Here is a 20,380-nt window from a genome sequence, read left to right as displayed (position 1 = left end):
CTCTAGTGTTTTTTTGCATTGTCCTTGAGGGTTTTTTTTTTGTCTGCTTTTAATTTTAATTGCAAAAGGAATGTTTTGGTTTAGTTTCTATTGCTTCTGCAAGGATATTGGGTGTATTGTGATCATTGCCTCAGAGTATTTTTCAGAACTCTTTGGAACAGGTTTTGTGCATCACTCAGGATCCTATTAAGAACTTCACTCTAAGCTTGAATAGCACTCACTGGAGAATGTATTTAAAGTTTCAGTTTTCATATTTGTGGAAGGAATGCTTTGCCTTTCTCTTACTGTATAGTTTATGTTAAAAAAAATCAAACCCCATTACAGTTTATAAATCTAGTTCCTGATGACAAATATGGGCAAGGGAAAAATTTCAACTACTTGTGCAAATGACGATAAAATCTAAATAGATTGTTAATAAAAAGAAATCTTATATTTGCTGAAGTTTTAATGTAGTAAATACTTGGGTAAAGGTTATAGATCAACAGAAAAAAAGATAAACTCAGTCAATTTAAATGTGAACTGTAGCAAAGAAAGCAAGAAAGATTGAGAGATTGAAGAAGTAGTTGTTAATAATCTGAGTTTTTTCAGCTTCTCATGACACAAAAAGACTGATGTACTGAAAGAGTTTTAGGTTGCAGATTGAAATACATGGCAGATTTTTTCAAACATGAAATTCTTGAATGGGGAGACTCATTACATTATACTGGCAGAAGACCAGTGTAAAAATAGGGCCTAAAGACTTTCTAAAAACAATTAAGATAGTCCAGTGTACAGAGCCACACATCACTGTAATGTAGGAAATATTTTTGCCATAACCTTTTATTTTTTCTCTTTCTGGGTATCTTCCATGGGCTGCAATGACCACACACAGTACATGGCCCTTCTCTTTTGATTCAGTGCAGCTGCTGTTAATATTATGAGAGTGTCCTCATTAAACTGTAATCTATCTGAAGTGTTCTGTACCTTAAAGGGATCATAAATATTTCTGGGATATTATGATCTGAATGTATAGAATTTGCTTGCTAAATGAGTTTTCAAGTTATATAGTATATTGCAGCAGAATTGTGTAGGCATTGACTATTAATGGATCCAGCCAAATATCTTAGGGGATAAAACCATATTTAGCTTTATTATAAAGTTAAATGTTGTTGACTTGGTCCCCTCAAATGCAGCTCGTTACTATTTTTACTTGACTTTGTCATCATGTTGTTATGGATTTTCAAACAAGCATATTGCTTCCCAGTCTTCATAACACAAATAGTTCTGATGCTGCAGAGTGCAGAGATTGAGGTTTCAGTTGCAGGTTTTAATTGACCTTGCTTCTCCATGTCATGTTGTTATGCAATTATATATATGGGAGTGTATTTATATATATCTCTACTATCTCTATATATAGTTAGATAGGTTAAAAATAGAAATTACATAGTTTTAAATTGTGTATTAAAAGTTACATACCTATTTTTAAACTGTACAGTCACACTACATTCTTTCCAAGGAAAGCAACTGTCACCTTCCTTTGACATAGACCCCATCATGTTGTTGTCTTCCACTTCCCCAAACTGACCATTGAACAAAAAAGATTCTGCATAATGTTATTTTTTGAATCGTCAAAAATACATTCTGTGATGGATGTTTACAGGAAATTCTTGATATTATTGTTTATTTCTGTTTAAGGGATTAATAAGATTTGCATTTGTTTAAGTCCCAAAGGCAGCACCACCACACACAGAGCAGAGGAGGCTACAGATGATTGGGATAATGGATATGTGGAATACAGCAGCTCTCAGCTTTTTCCCCCTTTTTTTTATTTTGGTAGTACTTTGTGGCCATCAGGCTCAGGGGCAGGGAACAGCAATCCTACTGTTCTATTCTTGCTGTAAGAGTAGTTTATTTTATATTGACTTGGGCCTAGAATGGCCAATGAAGAGAGCAATTCCGTTTTGTTCACAATTCCCCAAACATTTTTGTAATAACATTGCTTCATACTCCCAAACACAGCTAACAGTGTTTCACTGTACAGGTCGGGTCTGAGAAATTAATGTGCAGAAAGTTGGGCTCTGCTGCAGAATCTGGAGCAGGATGCCCTGCAGAGGAAACAATTTCCCCCTCCTTTCAGCAGTGTCTGTCTTTAATCTGGCTCATCTCCATTCCACTTGGTTCCTTCTTCCATTTTCTTTACCTGAGCAGTCTGTTCAGAAAGCTCTTCAGATTTCATTTGTCCTTCTGTTACAGCCTCTATGTTCTTATCCAGTGTCCTCATCCAGTTCCTCTCTCCCTCCCTGGAGCATGGTATTCAACCTGTTGGGTTTTGCTTTTAGCTCTCATTCTGTAGAATCATTGACCAATTCTGTGCTAAATCAGAGTCTCAAGCTTTCTTCCTGAATCTTTGTTGAGTCTCAAAATTAGTTTTCAGCTCCAGTGTGTCTCTGCAGCTCTGCTGGTACATACCTGACCTGCATGAAGCTTCAGGGAAAGCAGCTAAAAATCCAAGCCTGAGTTGTGTGTGAGTAATCTTGTAGCCTTGTAGCATGGGCAAAATAGATGGGACTTCTTTTTGCCAACTTCATCAAATCTGAAATACAGGGCAGCATCTGGAAAATTTCAATCACTTGACCTGGGATGCAAGAACTGTTCAGGGAAAAATTTGCATAGTTTTTAATATGTTCTCTAATGTGCTTCCTGCCTTCTCTCCTTTCAGAAAGGGCTCAACTGTTTTTGGCTTAAAACTTGCTTAGAAGATCATTCAGCTCAGCATGCCCTGCTTATTGAAATTCTAAATATGACTGGCTTTGCAAGTCTATGAATATTTCAGACAAGTTTCATTTTTAGCATAACCACCAGCTCTGTCTAGTGCTTCTCATGAGTATGTTCAATGAGAGTGGATTTGGGTACATTCACAATCAATGAGATCTGTGGAGAGCTTTCCTGAAATGGAGTATGAATTCTGTGTCCATTATTTGCCAAAAGTAGGGCCTCTTGCTTGTTTCCTATTATGCATCCTTCTGGAGATGGTAGCAAACCTAGGTATTAATTTGAGTGATTTTAATGACAGTGATGATGTTTTGAAGGGGATATTTTAGCAAATTGACATTGTTCTGTTTTCATATTTCCACATGCATTTTTTGTGCATACACTGAGAGACAAAATACGTTGTAATGACAGTGCAAAAATGACAGTGCAAAACAGAACATTTCATTTCAATTTAATCCATAAAAGTGAAATGTATACTTTCTTTTTTGGTTTAGTTTTGTTGGAAACTGTGAAATTGATTTGGAGATCAAGAGATACTTCTGCAGAGCTGGTGTGAAAAGTATACAGGTGAAATTCAGCATTTTTCCTTTGATTTTCATATCACTAAATCACTATTTTCTAATGAAATAATCTGTAAGAAAGCAACAATAATTCTGTAGTTTTGTAGCTTTTTTTTTCCTCATTTGAATAGTATTGATACTACATTAGAATTTCAGTAGCATGACTTAACAAAAGAAAAAATTCCTCTAAGATGTAGAACAAATATATAACATTTACTACAGGACAAGTTGGAGATAATTTCACATCAAGCTGATGTGATGTGTCATGTGTTCAAGTGATATGTCACTTTATAAAGGCACCACGGAGCTTAAAATTTTATTTCTTGTACTATCTAAGTGTCAGAGTTACTGGTGTAGATGCAATTACTATTAGTAGCCTTGCCTTCTGCTATTGTTTCTGAGATTTCCTTAACTTTCTGATAACAGACCTCTCCCTAAGGAGCAGAATAAGCTCTCTTATATATACACACCTATTAGCATTTACTTGCTTTTGCTCCAGTGGATGCCACTGTGCTTCTTGTGTCACATTTGTTTATGTGGAGCTGGAGTAATAATCTACTTCACACTTCTAAAAAATTACCACCAACATGACACTACATGATACAGATGAATGTAATGAATTTTTAAGCACAACTCTTACGTGCTTGTATTAATTTTTTGTGGTTTGGATGACATATAAAGAAAGAATTTATATATATATATAAAATTCTTCCATAAGCAAGAATTTAATGAATTAGAAGTGTGAGCATTGTCAGCAAATAAATTTTATTTAAAACTTTGCTAAAGTCAGTTTCATTGTCTTTTTTTCTTCCCCTTTCACAGATCCATGGCACCATGAGGGTTATCCTGGAACCACTCATTGGAGACATGCCCCTAATTGGAGCACTATCCCTCTTTTTCCTGAGGAAACCTGTAAGTACTTCTATCTCCCTTTCCACTTTTTTTAGAGCACTGATGATGGTAGTTAGAAAATTATGGGGTAAGAATTAAGCACCAAAAGGAAAGAGTTCTGGAAATCACTGCTGTTTAGTTGAACTTCGACAGATAAACACAGAAAAAATTTTATGATGGATAATAATTACCTTGGAATTTGGAAGTGTGTTTTGTCAAAGCTGTCAAACTTTTCTTACAAGTCTTCTGGGTTAGGAAAGATCAATAGATACCATCTAGATTGGTTGTAAAAAAGCTTTTGTTGCTGTTGTCATGACATTCTGTAGGTAAGCACCATCTGACTTAAAATTTCACAGAATCTACACAAGATTGTTAAGGAAATCAATGCTGGTGTTAGCACAAATTAAAATTAGAATGGGAGATTCCCTGCCTACTGTGAAGTTTTGTCCTAGATAGCAAGTGGGCAATTTCCACTACATTTACCAGTGACCTAAGTGTGAGGGTGGATGAAGCACATGGTGAGGGTGGATGAGATGGAATTGGGATTCAAAATGATCACGATAGCAGCAAAAGTGAAAAGCAGAGAGAAGGTCACAGAATTCAGCTGGAAAATGTGCTAGGCCAAAGTGCATGTTTGAGCAGGAATAATAGTGAAACAAAGGTGAGCCAGCAAGGTAGTGCTGGTATGAAAATGATAGAGCCAAACTGGCTGTAACAAGAGGACAGCCCTCAAATACTTTCAGTTTTAGGCACAGCACTTCAACAAGTTCTTTTTTTTATAAAATTATAAAGGATAACATAATACACATTGCACTTGGCCGGTGGAAAATTCTTTGATGTTGTGTGTGTATATGAGGCAGTTTGATACTGCTTTTAAGTATCTGTAAGGGCTTAACAGAAAATGTGAACAACGTAGAAATTCTTATGTTCCACAGACTTCTTTCAAGAAATTAATTGTTACCATCTCTCACTTGAAAGTATATTTTCCATTGGAAGCTTTCCTTGAATATGTTCTAATTAAACATTAAAACTTATTATGTCAAGGTTTGACAGCTTCAGACTGGCAGGTCACAAATTACAAGTGTATGGGTTTAGACACTTTGAAGCATCTCAAATGGATATCTTGGTTTTGTCAGCAGTCTGAAATTCTGAAAAGTTGATCTAGGCTTGGGGGGTGAGAGTGAATTCTTCAACAGCTTTGGGAGGAATGTTGTTACTTTCTTCAAAGAAGTTACATTCTTGTGATACAATTCTTTTGAACAAATGTCCCATGATAAATTTTTGCTACCATGTTGAAAAGATAGGTTTGGTTTTAGGTGTTTGTATATGGCATAGAAAAAAACTTTGTCACTTGTGTTATTTATGTGGCTTGTTTCACCTGTCTAGAGAAACCATGTGTGCTTGGGTAGAAGGAATGGAGACTTAAATCTTAGTAAAATATGCAAGAATTTGGAAATATTTTGTGCCTGATTTAGTCAGTGTTATTGTAAAAGTGAATTATTTCATGCAAAACTGCTAAAACATCGTTGCTCTTATTTGGAAGTAGTTGAGGAAGTACATTGGGATGAACCAAATTTGGATTTCCACAGATTTCTTTGAAGTGAGCCTAAACACTAGATGTCTGCTTAAGTTACACCTCATTTTTAATCTCCAGCTGAGCAGTGAGTGTAGGACAATTGTTAATCTTCATGTTTATCCTAACAAAGTAAGCATGGCCCTGAAAAGGATTGAATGCTGTCTTATGCTGGTTTGCACTATGTAATTATTAGCATACTCTCTGATACCGTTTTGCTATTTAATCCTCTCCTAAGCAATTTCCATACTCAGTACAGTCCCCAGCCCATTCCAGAGATCATTCAATAAACAAATTAAATGCAAACATGCTGGTTTAGAGGAGGAGGGAGAAAAGTGTAGCTGTGTGGACTTGCCACAGAGGCATTGCCTTTTTTTTTTTTTTTCCTTACAGGAATAACGTTTCTCCATTGTCTAGATATGGTTTGTGTTGTCTCTCTCAGTTCTGTTTTGTAAAGTCCTTCTGCAGAAGTCATTCTGTCACTGTGCTGGAGCCGTGACCTGACCCAGTATGTCTGGATTGCCCTGGGGTACCTCCTGCAGATGCTTCTGTTTGGTGCCTCCTGGGGGAGAGGCTGGAAAGCTGGCAGTGGTAGGGATCAGCAGCAGGAATCCTTCGAAGCAGTTCCTGGCACTGCTCTGCTTCCCAGCATCCTGCTCTGGCAGGAGTTATCCAAACCTTCCACTTCTGCTGGTCCCAGAGCCTTCTCTTGTAGATTTTAATTCTGGTACTTGAGCCTACTCTTTTCTAAGTGTGATGCATCTGCAAAGTGCTTAACTAGAACAACTTGCACTTGAGAGAAGAAATTGAAAACATTCCAAGTGAAACACCCCTCATTTGGGAAATACTTTGTCCATAGTAATTTTGTCTTTTTTCCTGTCCCCTGACACTTTATTAGTGGGACAAAAACGGATGAGGAGTGGAGGACCAGCTTGGACTAAAAAGTAAAGCCCTCCCCAATAGTATTCAGTTGCAAATATGTTAAAATGTTTTCTACTCTCATTTAATTTAAAAACTTACATAGTTGTCAAGGTCTGAGCAAACTAAGGGTGAATGGTTAAAAGATAATCTAAGATGGCCCATAACTGTGACAGTTATCCATGGCTGTTCAGCTTTTTCCAAGCAGACTTCTTGTCCCACCAGTGTGTTTTCTCAGTGTTTATTTTTCTAACTTCTGTAGAAAAATGTAAAATAATGCTTATTATAGCTAGAACCAAATTCTTTATCTTACTAGAGAGCAAGTGGCTGCAGCTAAAGAAAGATTTTCTTAAATATTTTTGTTAGAAGAGAAGAGGAATTAGCTGGCAGCTAGCATTAGATTTTGTTCTCATATTTTCCAGTCTAAAGTAACTGGCAACAATTCCTCTTGCTCTGTATCATCTGTTTGCTGGACTTAATGACTATATAAGGCAACATGGCCTATGAGTTTACCAGTCTCATATTTCTGAGTAATACATAGAGTTTTTGATCTTTCAAGAGTTCTTCCATCTTATGAAACTTTGTATGTACTGCATTTTCTTGTTGTTATTGTGAAGAAGATCATTAAGTTTCGTCAGCTTATAAAATAAATCCAAATATGTAGGACATTTCAAGGGAGGGAAATATGTGCATTCTAATGTTTGAAATAGTCATTTAAATCTTAGAGTGTCAGTGCTAGAGAGAAGGTGGCACTGGATTAACAGTCAGGATTTGTGAAGTTCTTTGCATATTTCTTACTATATTAACATTATATATATTTACCAGATAGTCTGTCAGTTTTAGTTACCGTTTTACTTCTAGCACAAATCAGTGCATAGTTGATTTGTGGCTCAGTTATAGAAGTTTATATGACAAATAGTTGTAGTGTAAGTGGGTAATTTTCAAAAGCTTGTTCAGTGGCACACTCAGAATTGAGGGTGTGTCCTAACCCAACCGTTTTCTCTTAATAAAAGCCAAAACCCTCCCAATAAGACAAACACATTAAAATACTATTGTTCTAAAAAGAACAATGGCTGGAAAACAGGATGTCTTCCAGGAAAAATGGGCAGCTCTTCTAAAGCTCTCACTTTCAGATTCACAGTTTTGACTTCCACTTGCTGACTTGAGTACTACTCTCCTTCTACTCACGTTACAGATTGGTTCTCTCCTGTAGTTTTGATTAATTTTTATATAGGTTCAATTTAATTTAAAATTGTCTGCCTTTGGAAAACTGGATGGGACTTTTAAAAATTTTAAGTCCTGATGAAAATTATGGCTGCAAGCACTTCTTTTTTTATATAATAGTCCCACTGAGATGGCTGGAAATAAACAAAGTGGTTATGTAGAATGTACAGAAGCCTCTAGAATATATGGGACTGTCAGGTTTGTGGAACATCTGGATAAATGCTGATGCATTTAACAGATACTGTTAGAATAATATTTGTTAAGAATTAGTCTTGTTGCTTATGAAATGAATGATTTGCACTGCTACTCAGCATACTTACAATTTGCTACAACTTGCATTTTTTCTCAATAATTTTAGATTTCGGTAGCTTATGGGATATTTTAAGGGCCATCACAGTTGATGTTTCCATAGTACCTTATTCTTTTCTCCCTGTGCCCTCCCATTCAGTGTTGTTATTTCTCTTACACCAGTGTTGAAACTTCTGCTGCTGGAGGAAGCTGGCTAAGGAACATGAGCTGGCAAGATATTAAACACCAGAAGAAGTGCTCAGTTTCCTGTCCTTCAGATGTATTTTAGTTGCCTGAGCCAGGTCTCTCTAAAGTCAGGAGTGTCAAGACTGGTGTGAGAATGTGCACCAAAATGCACACTGGTAGAAGGGTAGGAAGGAGTAGAGAAGGTGAAGAGAACTGGCTTGAATGAAGCTGTGAGTAGCTGACATGGAGAACAGCAGGTGCACTGGATTTTTGCATTGTCAACTGTGATCCTTCTGGTCACTTCAACTCACTTGCCTGCTGTGTCTTCCTCAAGTATACATCTTACCTCTCTAGCAGTTGTCTCATTTAAATCTTCAGAGAGTTACAACTGAAAAACTTTTAAATACCATTTCTATGCAGAGCTATGCCATGTTTCCTATAGCAACCAGCACTTTACTCTCTGTATTGTTTTGAGGGGTTCCTGGGAGATACACTGGATGATGTTGCATATTTAATTATTACAACAATGCCAGCACTTCAGTATTGTAGGTGGTGATGGGCTTTCCTCTGCTAACAAACAAATTGTACCTTGTCTCTGTATAGCCATTTGTGAGTAACAGTAGAGGGCTTATTAGTCCCCTCCTTGTAATACATTCCTGAGAAGAATCACACCTTACCCTATGGAATTGTATCCTCGTGGCTTTAGCAGAGCTTAAGTTTTCCTACAAAAATCTTACACTTCCATAACTCATTTAGCAGGAAGTTGTTAATCAGCATTTTAAAATACTCTGTGGCTTTTCTTCTAAGAGTTAGTATTGCTTATGGCAGCCAAATCAAGCCACAAGGTTGGCAGTGTTTAGAGGCTGCTTTTTTACTTCTGTGAACTTTATTTATGGCCCAGTATATTCTACATTCCAGTACGTGTTTTTCCACTTTGTAAAGGTTTCTAGAGTCTTAAGAATACCCAGGGTGTATAGAAATGCTCATTAGTTTCTAGCCTATCTTTTCTTATTGGCTGAAGGGATTTATTTCTTAATTTTGTTTTTTAACCTCTTCCAATGTATGTGTTGCATTAATTCTCAGTACAGAGCTTTGGTAAGATGTGAATTTCTTCGTTTTCAGGGAGGTAAAAAAGCTTGTTTTCACTTCCCTGAACAGAGGAAGAATTGTCAGAGGTTTGAGTAACAAGACCCACAGACAACTTCATTGGCAAGTGTAACTGGTGTCTGGAATCCTGCCTTTGTGCAGTGAGCTGGTTGGTAGAGTCTGCAGGGCACATCACCTCTCTGTTGTGGTGTGTTGTGGAAAGACACCATCGTTTCTGGCTTCTGGCAGAATTTCATTTAGTGACAAATCCTGCACGCAGCTTTTCCAGTGCCCTGTTAGTTCTGCTGCAGAGAACCAGCTGGCATTCTCTGAATTTAGCTAAACTAAGAGAATTATGCATTGCCTAAAGGGGTGACAAATTATATTGTTAAGCTATTTTTTAAATAGGGAAAGTTTTCAGATTTAGTGCTTCATAAAAGATTCATTAGCTGCAGTCCTTTGCTTGCTCCCTTTTTCTCCATGACATTGCTGTAACTTGTGTCACAACCACACCTTAGGGGGTCCTGTTCTTCTCCAGCACGTGCCCGAAATACAGAATGTAAACCCCTTCTTATTTTGCTGGACTGTGGCTGGAGGGCTCCCTCCTGCCGATGAAAAAAATCTTTGCCTCTTTTCTTCTCACTCTGCTGCGTGTGTGTCTGCTGTCAGTGTTATTTCTATACTTTTGCAGGTACGAGGACTTTTTTTTTTTCCTGAGTTGCCTTTTGGAAAACTCTTCTTAAGTTGCAAACAATGTATCTATTGCTGGCCTGATTACTTTGGAAACCACCTGCAGACTTGAAACAATTTTACTGACAGGAACCTTATGGTGATGGCAGAGAGGGGATAGAAAACTGGAAAAAAAACAGGAGAAAACAAAAAAAGCATTTCTCCCTAATACCTGTGGATTAAAATTAGAATGTGTGTTATTGCTGGGTGCTTCTGGTGGAACTGGGAACTAAGTTCTGTGGTGGGAAAATGCAACAAACTTAATCTGCAAAGAGAACTTACCTTCAAAAGCCAAACAGTGAAATCTTGCCAGGAGTTTGAAGGCTCATATTCCTTTCAAAACATTTAATAGCTTTAAGATTTATTTGCAAAGGTTTTCTAATAATCCTGTAAAGTGCTTAGCTGTAGTAATGTTTTTTAATTTCTGAGCTCAGCTTCAAATGGAAGAGGATTTGTCTTCACCATTTCTGAAATTGGTCTTTGTCTTTATTCCTGTACATTAAGTGGATGAAGAGAATATCTGATATTATATGTACCAATTGTATTTCTTGTATAAATGACCACTCCTGGTGGCACAAATACCAGGTTTTTTTTGTGTAATTGTTTTCCATGCTTCATGCTGTAAGGACTGATGATGGAATTAATGAGTAGGCTTGTTTTTTAGCAGAGGTATGTAATAATCAAAATATTGACAGTAAGGCTGTACCGTAGACCGTGTTTGTGTTTCACAGGCTGTGTTGCAACCTTTTGAAATGCAATTGGTCATATCAATGGCAAGTGTCAGTTCTCAGTGGCATCTCTTAGGTTTTCTTGGCTTTCTTTTGGGCTGTGGCAGTTAATACAGAAACCACTGAGATAAATGTTTCAGTCCAGTGCAGGAGATGTTTCTCAATGTTGAGTTTCAACATGCACTGTGTTGCTCAACACATTTATTCAGTGAAGTCTACTTAGGAGACAGCATAGGATTTGCTGTGTTAATTGCTATATGAAATACACTGAACAAAATATGGAAACAGAAGGAAATGCAAATATTTTCTCATCTGCTATTTAATCTGAAAACATCATTATGTACAACAGTTAAATACAGGATGAAGGTATGAACACCTCAGGATATGGACCACATTTGGAGGGTATTTGTGGTGTCCATTTCCTTCTATTTCACCTATGAATAAATAAAAAATAAATTATGTCATAAACGGGGTTCTTTGTCTTAAAATAGTATAAAATTACTTCTTACAGAAGCTTGGTAGACTGCATAGGTTTCTAAAGTGTCTCATAATGTACAGTCAAAACTTGTGATTAGAACAAGATAATTAGTCTGAATACTCAAATTGTGATTTGTCTTATCTGCTACTTCCAAGTTACTTGTTTGCTATATTACTTAAACATCTGTGGGTTTGCATGATTGAGGAAGTAGTATAAAAGTGAAAATATTCACACTAAGTTGGACTTTTCATCTTGGTTCAATTATTTATTTCTTAGCTTTTTTTTTTCAGGTTTAAGATGAGGAGATTTAAGAACATATACTAATAATGAGCATATTTAATTTTCAAAGAAGAATGTACTGAAATTATCTTAGTTTTCCTAAGTGTAAATTTTCTGTGTTCTAGCTCATAGTTTGTTTTTGTAGAACTGTACAACTAAAGCTTACATACCAATGTAAAAGAACCCATTTTATAACAAATTATTTTCAACAAGGATTTTTTTACATTTGGAATTTAAAAATCTCATAGCTTTAAATTGCTAATCATGCAGAAAAAAAACTGCAGCACCTCAAAAAAAAATAGACTGTTCAGTATACACTATTGGTTGTAGCAAAGAACCTATTCTCTTCTGAAAGGTATTACTGCCATTTAGTCTTGCTAATGTTCCATAAATAGATGAGTATTAACATTTTCTCACTAAAATAATCCTGCTAGTACTCTAACAGAAAGTGGGCAAAACTAGTTGTAAATGAGGTGCTTTAAAGAAGACATTGTATACAAAGTGGTCCTACAGCCAGCAATAGCTTTGTGCTTTCACCTAAAGAAGGAATCAGTCAAGAAAGTCAGCAATCTCTATAGAACGACTGAAGAATTTTTTCACTCTAGATTCTCATAGTCTGTTTTCATACATAGCAAATGTATATGATCAGGTAGATGGCTTGGTCTGAATTTAGTTTCCCTCTCATAATGTGACTCTCTGTAGAGAGGGGCTGTCTGAAACAGGATCTCTGACTTTCTAGAGAAACTACTGGGTGGAATTATTCCATGATGGGGAAAGATGGAAATTTTCTGCCAGAAGGAAGATGACTCCTAGCCCATTTGCACATTTGCAGCTGTGGGACAGATTTGGGGCCAGTGTAGCAGAGGAGAGCCTGGGAGCATCCAAGCCAGCAGAGCCTGAACTGCACTGAAGCACAAGAAAGGGAGAAGTGGTCACTGCTGAGAGACTCCTGGCCCCATGAGCCAACCTGACCTGTTTTCTCATGGGGTTTGTGCTTGCCTGGACTTCACATTCAGCATGAATCAGTTTCCTGGAACTCAGATTCAGTTGCTGACTGTTAAAGCTTGTCTGGCCCTCAGACCATGACCCACTGCTGCTCCTCCATGTGGGGATCTGGAAAGCATGAAACGTGACTGCAGCATGGCTCTGGAGGCAGTTCAGGGGCACAGGGGTTCAGCTGGTGATCTCTGTCCTGCTGGTAAGGCTGAAGAGACAAGAAAGTGATTGGGAGCAGCCAGGAGGGAGTCATGAACAGGAAATCATGGTTAACCAAGGCAATAACCCTCTGTGATCAGAAGGCTGGCTCGGTGGATGAGGGAAGAACTGTGGATACAGCTTATCTTGACTTCAGTAAAGCTTTTGACACTTCTGTCTTCTGCAACATCCTTGTAGTTAAACCACTATGTACAGAGTAGATAAAAGAACAGCTTGGCTGAAAAGTGGCTGAACTCTTCAGCCTCAGTGAATTGTCCTCAGCAACATGAAGTTTAACTGGAGGATTGTCACTAGTGGTTTACCTTAGAGTAAAAATTGGGGCCAGCACAAATTCTTGGCTGTCCTGGATAGTGAGACAGAGTGTGCTCTCATCAAGTTGGCTTGCCTAGAACTGGAAGGAGTGCTTCATACACCTCATAGCTGTACTGCTATTTAGAGGGACCTTGACAAGCTGGAGAAATGTGCCAACAGGAATCTCATGAAGTTCAGCAAATGGAAATGTAAAGTCTTGTTCCTAGAAAGGAATAACCCTGTCTCCCAGGACAGGCTGGGGGCTGACTGACTGGAAAGCAGCTCTGCTGGAAAAGATATGGACTGTTCAGCTGGACAGAAAGGGGAAGAGAAGTCAGAAATATGCACTTAGGACAAAGAATGCCAACAGCATCCTGCACTGCATTCGGAGAAGCGTTGCCAGCTGGTTGAGGGAGACTTTTCCTTCCTCCACAGCACTGGTGAGGCACATCTGGAGTGCAGTGAGGGGTTCCCCAGTACAACAGAGACAGGGACATGCTGGAATCAGTCCAGTGAAAGGCCACAAAAATAAGGAAGGTGCTGGGCATCTCTCAGGACATCATGCTCCAGTCCCTTAATCATCTTCATGATGCCCAGGGTAGCCTGAGCCCTGTTTGTGGCAAGGGCGTGATGCTTGCTCATGTAGATTCTTGCAGTACATCCCATGATATGTCTTGCCTTTTTTTCTGGAATATCTGGTTATTACATTTTACTTTTTTCATTGAAAGGATAATGATTTTCTTTTTTCCTGCTTAATTGTTTGTTACAGGCAGGCCTGGTAATATTGGTCATGGGTGTCATGGTTGAAATATTTGCCACCATTACAAAAGTATATTAGTAACAATGCTCCCTATAGGAGTAAATCTATTATGTGTTATCTTTACTGGAAGTATTCACAAAGGAAATCACTAATTAAGCTATTAATAGTTCCTTTATAAAAGAATGGTGTGTGCTATTTTTAAAAAAGAAAGTGGAGGTGGGGTGATAATTCTTGTCTGTTTGTGAAAATATAAAGCACATCTATTCTTGTAGAGATTTGTTGTTTTGTTTTAGCAATTAGCTGAACCACCACAATTAGTTTCTTAACTGAGGAATATCAAAATCCTTTTCTCATGCAGTTTTACTGAGATTGTGTGAGTTGGATTTGGAAACATGATGGTAACTGGGTGACTTGGATTTGTTTGTTGCTTAAATATTCTGTTAACTTCTGTGAAGTTAAGAGAAATCATTCAATAAAGAGAGAACTAAGGGAACTCAAGTCTATTGGTTTTGTTATCTAGAACTAGAATATTATAGGATCAAAAAGGATGTTTTAAATTAGTTTTTAATGCCAGCAATCCTGAAACAGAATAGGTACTTTTATACAGCATAATATTCTGCAGAGATTTTCAGTGAAGAAAGTATGCATGATCTAGCAATGAGTTATCCCTTTTAATTATTTCTGAGGATTTTTCTCACTTTGATACTTAATCCTGGTGATACCTTTCTTCTTTATCAGTGATAGAATGAACTTGTGCCTTGAAAACAGCCTCTTATATTTGCAAGCTGCTGTCACATCTTCCTGCCACCTTCTTAATCCCAATTCTTCATTCTTTCTATTGGTTATGTCCTCTAGATCTCTTATTTTCCTGGTCTCAGGTGGGACTCCTTGTCAGTTTATTATAATTTGCAAATTAATGCTAATGACTGTTCATCTATAACAGGTCTATGGTGACCCCAGAAGTATTTCTCCAGAAAATAGGACCACATTTCATTATTCTGTATGGTTGTACTGAGTAGATACTATGTATTTGTGTATATTGAAGGGTGTGTATTTATATGAATGGTGGAAGAGGGGATAAAAGAATGGTGAAACTTTTTATAACTTTGAAAAAATGTTTCTAAAGATTCTTAAGAATGGAAGAGGGTTGTTTTGTCTGTTTGTTTAAGAAAATCCTGGAAACTGGGTAATTCTCCACTGATCAGAATCTGTAACAATTGTGTTTATTTCCTCAGTGTTATGAATTCTAAGCTGCTTTTTTTTTTTTTTTTTTTTTTTTTTTTTCTGGTTTCCCCCCCCCCCCCCCCCCCCCCCTCTTTTCTCTGTAATTCACAGCTTTTGGAAATTAACTGGACTGGACTGACCAATCTTCTGGATGTTCCAGGACTGAAGTGAGTATACCTAAAGCAGTGTTTGCTATATCTGCACCCCAGTAAAGCCCAGAAAATCTCAAGACCATCAGTTGAATCGTTTCTAGGTTAGATGACTCTGAGCAGTTCTCTCTTAATGTAGAATTACATGAAATTGCCCGATTTGCAGAAGGTAGTGATTTTACCACAAATCAAAGTATGCCAAAAGTGTATCTAGTAGGTCTTGTTAAAAATACTTTGAAACTATAATTTGTAATGTACTTCTTTTAGTGTTCTCAGCATTTCCAGATTTCCAGAATCTTGTGAATTTCCTATCTTGCATCTCCTATGACAGCAGAAAGACACAGAGCTTCCTTTCATACCAATGGGTTAATGACATCTTGGTTCTTGGCTTTGTATGCCAATTTATCTCTGTTTACTTGTGTAAAGGTAGTTAGAAATACCTTAAGACTTTTCAAATTAAATAAGGTTTCTAATATCTTCAAGTGCTTACTTTTAAAACTTTCAGTTTATTATGTGAAGATCAAGTGGTGTAGCAACAATATTGACTGTATCTAGCTATAAAATAGCTTAGCTTATTCAGAGCTTTTCCTAATACCACATGATAAAATCCCAAATTAAAAAACGTCAATAGAGGTGGAAATCAGGCTGCTTTGAATCATTACAAACCTGATAAAGTTAAATCCATGAATGTATTCATATTTATCAGGTTTTAATAGTTGCCCAGGGGCTTTTTAATATGGAGACAATGGCAAAGGAGATAATAGTGGATCTGATACGCACTTGGATTTGTGACTACCCCTTTTATTAGATCCTCTACTTTCAAGAGTTGGCTGACTCCAGAATTATTTTTTATTATTTCAAAACAGGAGTTTGAATTTAGGTATTAAATTAATCCCTTAGTAATCAATTGCATGACTGAAGTGGGTTTTGCTTTCCTTAGACATGTGAAGCCATTGCATGGAATCCCAATTGAATTTCCCAGTTGGAAATTAGAACTTGCATTAAGTAGGTTAATGGCTGCAAGAATTGCTCATGTTTCAAGCCTGCTTAAGAGTGTCTCTGAGGAAAGAGATTTTCTTGATGAGTGAGAGAAAATGGCTTCCAAAATACAGCTCCTGAGTAATAATTCTCTCTTTTGATGTAACATGACTAAATTTACATTTAGTACTTAACTTTACTAGGCTCCTGAGACTCACATCCTGCTGTATATTTGCCTGACTGCAAACACAAAACCTCAGATGTAAACAAAGTCTCGCTTGCTAATATCTCAAGTTTATGGTTTCCAGAGCAACCAAACTTGGCCACATATGCACAAACCAGTGCCATCTAGACTTGGTATAGTTTCTATAGTAACTGTAGCTGAGGTGACTCATGCTCTGCCTTGCCAGGAGGTTTCTTTAGAGCTGTATTTGTTTTTCTTATCTGTATAGATAAGTTGTGTATTTTGGTCTGACAATTTGACATATTGTAGTTGTTATAAACAATGATGAACAAGAGATTGCTGCCACCACAGGTGCCTTTTTAGTCCTACAGCTGTTGGCTGCACACTGAACTGCTTAATGGTACTGTTTGCAAATGTCTTCTACTAATTGAATTTGAGCATTAGCTGCTGGAAGCTTCCCTGTCAGCAGTTAACAGTTTTCATTGCTTTTCCTATATGACTCCACAAGGAGAAGGACACACAAATAATTCATAGTCCATCATTAGTGTAGCTTGTGGAGAAGTGGAATTAAGATCTCTGTGGGAGGAGGAGCCAGGCTGTGACAATACTCAAGTGCTTTCAGGAGGGGATGTGGATGATGGGAAGATGTTGTTGGGGTGGCTTGAGATACAATGAAAACACTCTATGCAGTCAGAAATGTGCTGTCTCTGCAGAATGAATAAAGACAGCTCAGGAAAAATACACAGCTGATAAAAATTAAGTAGTGCTAAGTAGAGAGCAATACAAAACAATTATTTTTCTGCAATAAAATTGAGCTTTTGAAGACAGTCTAATAAACTATATGAAACATGACACACTTTTTTCATTTTTTTGAAGTGAAAAAATAATTGCACATAGAGCCATTGACTAAAGTTTTATGATCCTATGAAGCTGTTTTTAATGATGCATCAACATAAGGGTTTATAATAGTGCATCTTTCCCTTTTGCTTGCAGTGTTTTGAATCTGTTTTCCATAGATCAGACCACTTACTTTAGATAACAAAAAATGCAAAGATTGTCATTTTTGCCTTGTATTAATGAAGAATACTTTGCATCTGAGAGCACCTCAGCCGGCTAATACTAGATGAGATTTAAACAGCTTGAAAGCATAATTTTGTTTTAGAATTCGTTTAATTCATTAGTTAGTTGTATAAAATCTTCAATGTTCTTTTTCAGCTCCCTATATTTAAAGTTAGGGTATCCTCTATCTTCTAGGCATCCAGTTTCTCTGTGTAAAACTTCGTGAAACTTCATAAAACTTGGTGAAACTTCATTAATGCTGCCTGATTTTTCTCAGGTGTTTCAGTGAAATTCAAGTAGTAATGGTGGGATAAAATTATGGGACTGACCTCTGGAATCAGAGTTGGGATTTGGTTCTGGCATAAAGGATTGTGAGTCCTTCCAGTGCTTGGGCTGTGTTTCTTTCTCTTGTTTAAGGAGATTTGCTGTAGCTCTATTTGAACATTAGTCATTCTTTGAACCTTATGCTAGTCTAGAGTAGGTTTATTTATGCCTGTGATCACATAAAGTCTGTGATCTTAAGGAAACGCTAGAGAAGAGCAGGGCAGCCTTTCTTTCGAGGCAGCTCTGGTACCATTGCTTTCCTTGTGCTGCTCCTTTGCTTTCTGTGACCCAGATCACTTGGTTTTCTCCATTAGTCATCTGTTCTTAAGGGACTGAGCATAAAGGCAGAGCTTTCTCTTCTTGGTAAGTGAGGACACTAACAAAAGCAGGAACATAAAAGCTTACCTGATCTCTGTACTAGAGTTTTGTAATTAGACTTGTATTTTGAAAAGTGTGATTGTTACTTTTGTAGTTACCATCACCTCAGCTTGGGTTTGGTTTTTATTTTTCTTTTAATGTTAAGACTGACTGAGCTATTTATCTTCACTTTTTTGTCAGCTCTTAACAAAATAATGAGTTCTATTTTCTTGGCTCATTTGAGCTTAGTGTACATAAATTGAAAGCTGGACGTTTGGCAAAATGAAACTTTAAAGTTTGAAAAGCAGTATATTAAAATAATGGCTAAAGTGAAGCTACTCTTCAGAGAACTTGATTATCTTGTAGTGTCTATCTTAAGAATTACTGAAGCTGAATTTCTAGGGTTCACATAGAATGACAGTCTCTGTAAATGTGATTGGATAAGCTCTGCATTAAGAGGAGGAGAAGGAAGAGTCCAGGGCAGATGTGAATTAACTCACAGAAGTAGAGAGGAAACTTTTTTCCTCTGAGCGATATCTTAACATTATTCACTGTTTCTTCTTTCTAACCAGAGGCCTGCACAGACCTGTCCCTTGATTTTGATGCAGCCTTGAGCTCCTGTTCCTGTTGTTCCGAGTACCATTAAAAAGTCAGCCATGTTCCATCATGTATTGTAGTTATCTGGATTTACAGTGGAAGTAGGCAGCCAAAGGGGGATGCAGGCTGTTCAGGTTGCAAATCTCTGCATGAAAATCAATGTGCTTTCCTAGCGGGCCAGATTGTATTTAATGGGTTTGTTCTGTTGCCCATCTCTAGCATAATGTTAATTGCTCACCGCTACATTTCCTTTCCAAATGAAACTGTAACACGTATCGCATTTCACTGCAGCTTTTGTTATGTGCTAGCTCCTGAGTCAGAGCTATTTCCAGCTTCAGATTCAGTCTTAGAAAAACTTAACAAGGTGCTCACACACAATTGCTTCATCCAAAAAATCTTCAAAGCAATCAGACGTTATCTGCATCTTTATTTCACACTGTAAAAGATGGTAAAAAGGGAATCATGGAGTGTATTTAGGAGGAGAAATCGCAGCTCCACCAGCTTTAGTGAGAATGCACCTCTGCAGTTCAGAGTATCTCAAGTATTTTTGTATTTACCTCTCTGAACCTTTGTACATCTTCCTGAGATGTGCTGGGTACTTGTGTTCTGCCTTTTGTCTTTGTAGGCAGTGTGTGTAACCAGTGCTGTTGGTCTGACAAGGATTTGTTGTCAGTTCAGACCTGGGTGATCTTGTAGCTTGGGAAATCATTCTCTTCTCTGTGTTTATGGAGGGGTGTGGGGTTGGGTTTTATGTGATTCATTACCAGTGTGGTTGCACTGCCACTCCCTTTTCACTGAACAAAACCTGTTTTGCTTCCCTAGGCTACATTTTACTCAGTCATGAGCTTGTGTTCCGTGTGCTTGTGGTTTAAGTGATGGTCCTCCCAGCTCAAGAGGACAACTGGTTTCATAACAATACAGGACTGGGTAGCCAAACTTCCAACGACAGATAAATCATTTTTGAAATATAAAACTAAATAAACAGTTACCATCTGTTTGGTTAGGTGCATTAGAGGCAAGAGAACTTATGCAATACCTTTTACTCAGGCTAGTTTTAAAAGACAAAGGTGAGGGGGAAATTTGGCTGCGGCAGGGAAATAGGAACTCTGTATTCATCCCTGTGGTTTCGGCTGTTCGGTGTCAGCTGCTTCCACCTGGTGGCCGTTTGGACAAGAATCCTTTAAGTTTACAAACCAGATGTGTCTTCTACTACCCCCCAGAAAGGCAAACGTTTTCTTATTTAGGTTGTTAAGCAGCAAAAGGAATATTCTTTTTTGAAGTAACTGAGGATTCTTTTCTCCAACAGTGGCTTATCAGACACAATAATATTGGATATAATATCCAACTACTTGGTCCTTCCAAACAGAATTACAGTGCCCCTTGTCAGTGAAGTGCAGATTGCTCAGTTGAGGTTTCCTATACCAAAGGTAAGCCAGTTTCTGTTTACAGTAATAACTGGGCATTTAGTTTCTTCTCTAGTAACTGTTCAAGACAGTCTGTGTCAATTTAGAAATACAGTTACTGCACTGGTACAAGTTCTTGTGAATTCAA

At 37.5% G+C, this 20,380-nt stretch overlaps 1 protein-coding gene across 3 annotated transcripts in view; it reads left to right on the top strand.

The window, feature by feature from the left end:
- The window catches only part of ESYT2 (extended synaptotagmin 2), an 80,827-nt gene that overhangs the window by 35,662 nt on the left and 24,785 nt on the right, over positions 1 to 20,380 (top strand). For all 3 annotated transcript variants that reach the window (XM_014872240.2, XM_014872239.2, XM_088159114.1), the window contains exons 5-8: positions 3,246 to 3,318; positions 4,134 to 4,223; positions 15,293 to 15,348; positions 20,136 to 20,256. In XM_014872240.2, the coding sequence (XP_014727726.1) occupies positions 3,246 to 3,318; positions 4,134 to 4,223; positions 15,293 to 15,348; positions 20,136 to 20,256 (340 nt within the window). The remainder of the gene's footprint in view (positions 1 to 3,245; positions 3,319 to 4,133; positions 4,224 to 15,292; positions 15,349 to 20,135; positions 20,257 to 20,380) is intronic.

The sequence above is a fragment of the Sturnus vulgaris genome, chromosome 1 (genome assembly GCF_052056855.1).
Source record: "Sturnus vulgaris isolate bStuVul1 chromosome 1, bStuVul1.hap1, whole genome shotgun sequence".
Classification (NCBI taxonomy): Eukaryota; Metazoa; Chordata; class Aves; order Passeriformes; family Sturnidae; genus Sturnus; species Sturnus vulgaris.
This window is presented reverse-complemented; position numbering and strand designations above follow the sequence as displayed.